Source organism: Olea europaea, unplaced genomic scaffold (genome assembly GCF_002742605.1).
Source record: "Olea europaea var. sylvestris unplaced genomic scaffold, O_europaea_v1 scaffold15323, whole genome shotgun sequence".
Taxonomy (NCBI): domain Eukaryota; kingdom Viridiplantae; phylum Streptophyta; class Magnoliopsida; order Lamiales; family Oleaceae; genus Olea; species Olea europaea.
The window spans coordinates 1-2600 of NW_019232914.1; the positions used below are offsets into that span (position 1 = coordinate 1).

At 35.0% G+C, this 2600-nt stretch overlaps 1 protein-coding gene across 1 annotated transcript; it reads right to left on the bottom strand.

Moving 5' to 3' along the window:
- Positions 1–397: 397 nt before the first annotated feature.
- LOC111376612 (calreticulin-3-like) lies at positions 398–2566 on the bottom strand (the record flags this gene model as incomplete). Its single annotated transcript, XM_022999575.1, has 8 exons — positions 398–638; positions 1096–1128; positions 1564–1665; positions 1751–1807; positions 1907–1999; positions 2106–2173; positions 2310–2367; positions 2480–2566. Coding segments are annotated over 8 exons (510 nt in total), but the record flags the coding sequence as incomplete, so codon positions are not given.
- Between the last annotated feature and the right edge of the window lie 34 nt (positions 2567–2600).

Consider the following 2600-nt stretch of genomic DNA (forward strand, 5'->3'; position numbering starts at 1 on the left):
AAAAAAAAAAAACATGAAATAATGAGTACTTTCAACAATACCTTAAAAATAGTTGGTTTTGTTTCTTTCCCATTATGCTATTTTCGTGCACGAATTTGCATACTTTTAATGATACCTGCAACTCCATTTGGAGGTGCTGGGAATTTGGTTACAGGAAGGTTTGTAGTTGTACCTTTTGAATCGGGTTAACCTACATGATCGACCTCCAAACGTTCGAATTTGGTCAACCCACATGGTCAACCCCCTATATTTACCATTTTCAGCACCACCTATTTCTCTTCGCGCACCCAGAGATTGGCGGGTTGTTCTCCAGTGAGGAAATAAAGTTGGAAAGAACGAAGGTGAGGAAGAAGATGAAGTTTGTTAGACGCATGATTCTTCCAAATCCAAGACAATATCATCAAGAAAAGATCATCTCCAATACCAAAAATATAAGCTAGAAAAGCACTGCATTTAGTAGCTTTAGAGTACGTAAATCAGATCCTAACTGAACATAAATTTGGCTTCCTATGAGCAAAATATGCAAAGCATTAAAACAGACCATCAGCATTCTTGAGTACAAAAATACAGTCCAATTTGAACAATTTCAACGTGGGAAATACTTTTGCAGAAATGTCGATGCACACTCAAAGTTCATCCTGCAACAGAGAGTGAAAAGAAGATTATCTAGCAAGGTTTCAAATTTCAAATGGTAGGGTCTGAACTGACAGGAAAAGAAACATAAAAGCTAAAAGATACTGTTTTCTTTAAAAAACTTGAGTGATTTCTAAAATTTCCGAGCAACCTAACAAACCAAAGTATCTACCCATTTTCCGAGTGATGGAAGATGCATTCTATAGATTAAAGACGACTGACACGATGCCATAACTAGATTATTATGTCACCCTGTAAGATTACTCTCGACATTGACAACTTCAATATCCTCTTTTTTGAAACAAAAGTACAAAAAATTTTAGCCCATGCAATCTGGAATTCCAGATACCCGTCAAGAGTAATCTTACAAAAGATTATTGAGTGTCAGCATTTAAGTTCGGTCAAATTAAACAACAGTTTTTGAAACATATACACATAACCGATGAGTTAATAGAAGCTTACATGATAATCATCGTCCAAGTAATCACGGCGATGCTGCAAAATAGATATTCAGAGATCAGATGTTATATTTCTATGTGCACAAGGGAAAAATGTTTACTCGCAAAAGTCAGGGCATACAATTTCAAGTTATGTAATATACATATGTAAAGAAACAACAAAACATCTAAAATGCACCACAACTGTGTCCACCCTCTAAAAGTTTAAGCTATTAGATTAACTAAGTCATGCCAACACCCATTTATGAAAATTGTAACCGTGTCGACTTTGATGAAAAATAGAATTCAGCCTACATGTGAGACGGCCTTTCGAAGACTAAGTGCATGTTTCTCAAAAATTATAATTGATTATAAAAAAAGAGTTTGACCAAATTATAAGCAAGTATAATTTTTGAAACTACGGACTAAATTTAAATAACTATGTTCATTTAAAACTTTCAGATGACACCGTTCAAGAGAGCAAGACACTAACCTTCCTGTATCTGTCTCTGTAGTGGTCTCTGTGTCGATGCCGTCGATCATTATCCCTTTCTCTTCTCCTCCTTTCACCTTCCTCTCTTGCTCTTTGGGATTCCTGCATACAAAGTCAACACTTTTTTAAGGGTCTTTATTTATTACTGTAACTGATAAGTAATCAACGGAACTGGTAAGGCTGAAACCTCTTCCTCTTTTGCTTTTCTCACTTTCTCTGCTTCCTCAAATGCCTCTTTTTCAGCCTAAAACATCAGAAAGAAATAGAAATGTTAGAGGAAAAAAACAGAGATGTTCCAGCGACCTTGACGTGCTCATAACAAAGTTAAGGAGCAGGGGCTGACCTCCCTATTAGCGAAAACTTCATTCACTATTTGCTTGGCATAGTCAGGATCATCACAAATCAGTATGTTGTCATAAACAGAACCTGCTTTTACCTGCAGAGCATGATAAAATTGAAATCCAGTCACAATATAAAACGGAATGTTATTCCTGTGAAATAAATGAGACACTATACTAAGCATAAAAACATCCTAGTCTCACCTGCCAAATTTCAATGCCTACATACTTAATTGGCTTCAGAACATAAAGATCAGGATCATCTTCAAATTCTAATGAAAGGAAAAGGCAAAAATAAAGTAAAATAAAAAGGACAGAAAATATTTAAAAAAATTTGAACAAAATTCAGAGGAAATTTTTTATTGAAACTGCAAAATTCATAGGTGAGTTTGTACAACAGTGCTTTACCTGGATTATCGATCCAAGGTATCTTCCACTTTCCTTTATAGTTAGGATTCTTGATTTTCTGTTACATTAATAAAAACAAAAAATCAAAAGAAAATTTCATAGCTGAGATGTGAATAATGAAATAAGCTTACTCTCTTAAGTTCAATAGCATTTAAAACCCTTTGCTATACCTTACGCTTCCACGGTCCCTTATATGCTGGATTAGGTACTTTTGGTGGTTTCCATATTCCATCCTCTTCTTCATCCCAATCATAGGGCTAATCAGCAGGGAAAAACAAATAATTGAGTAAA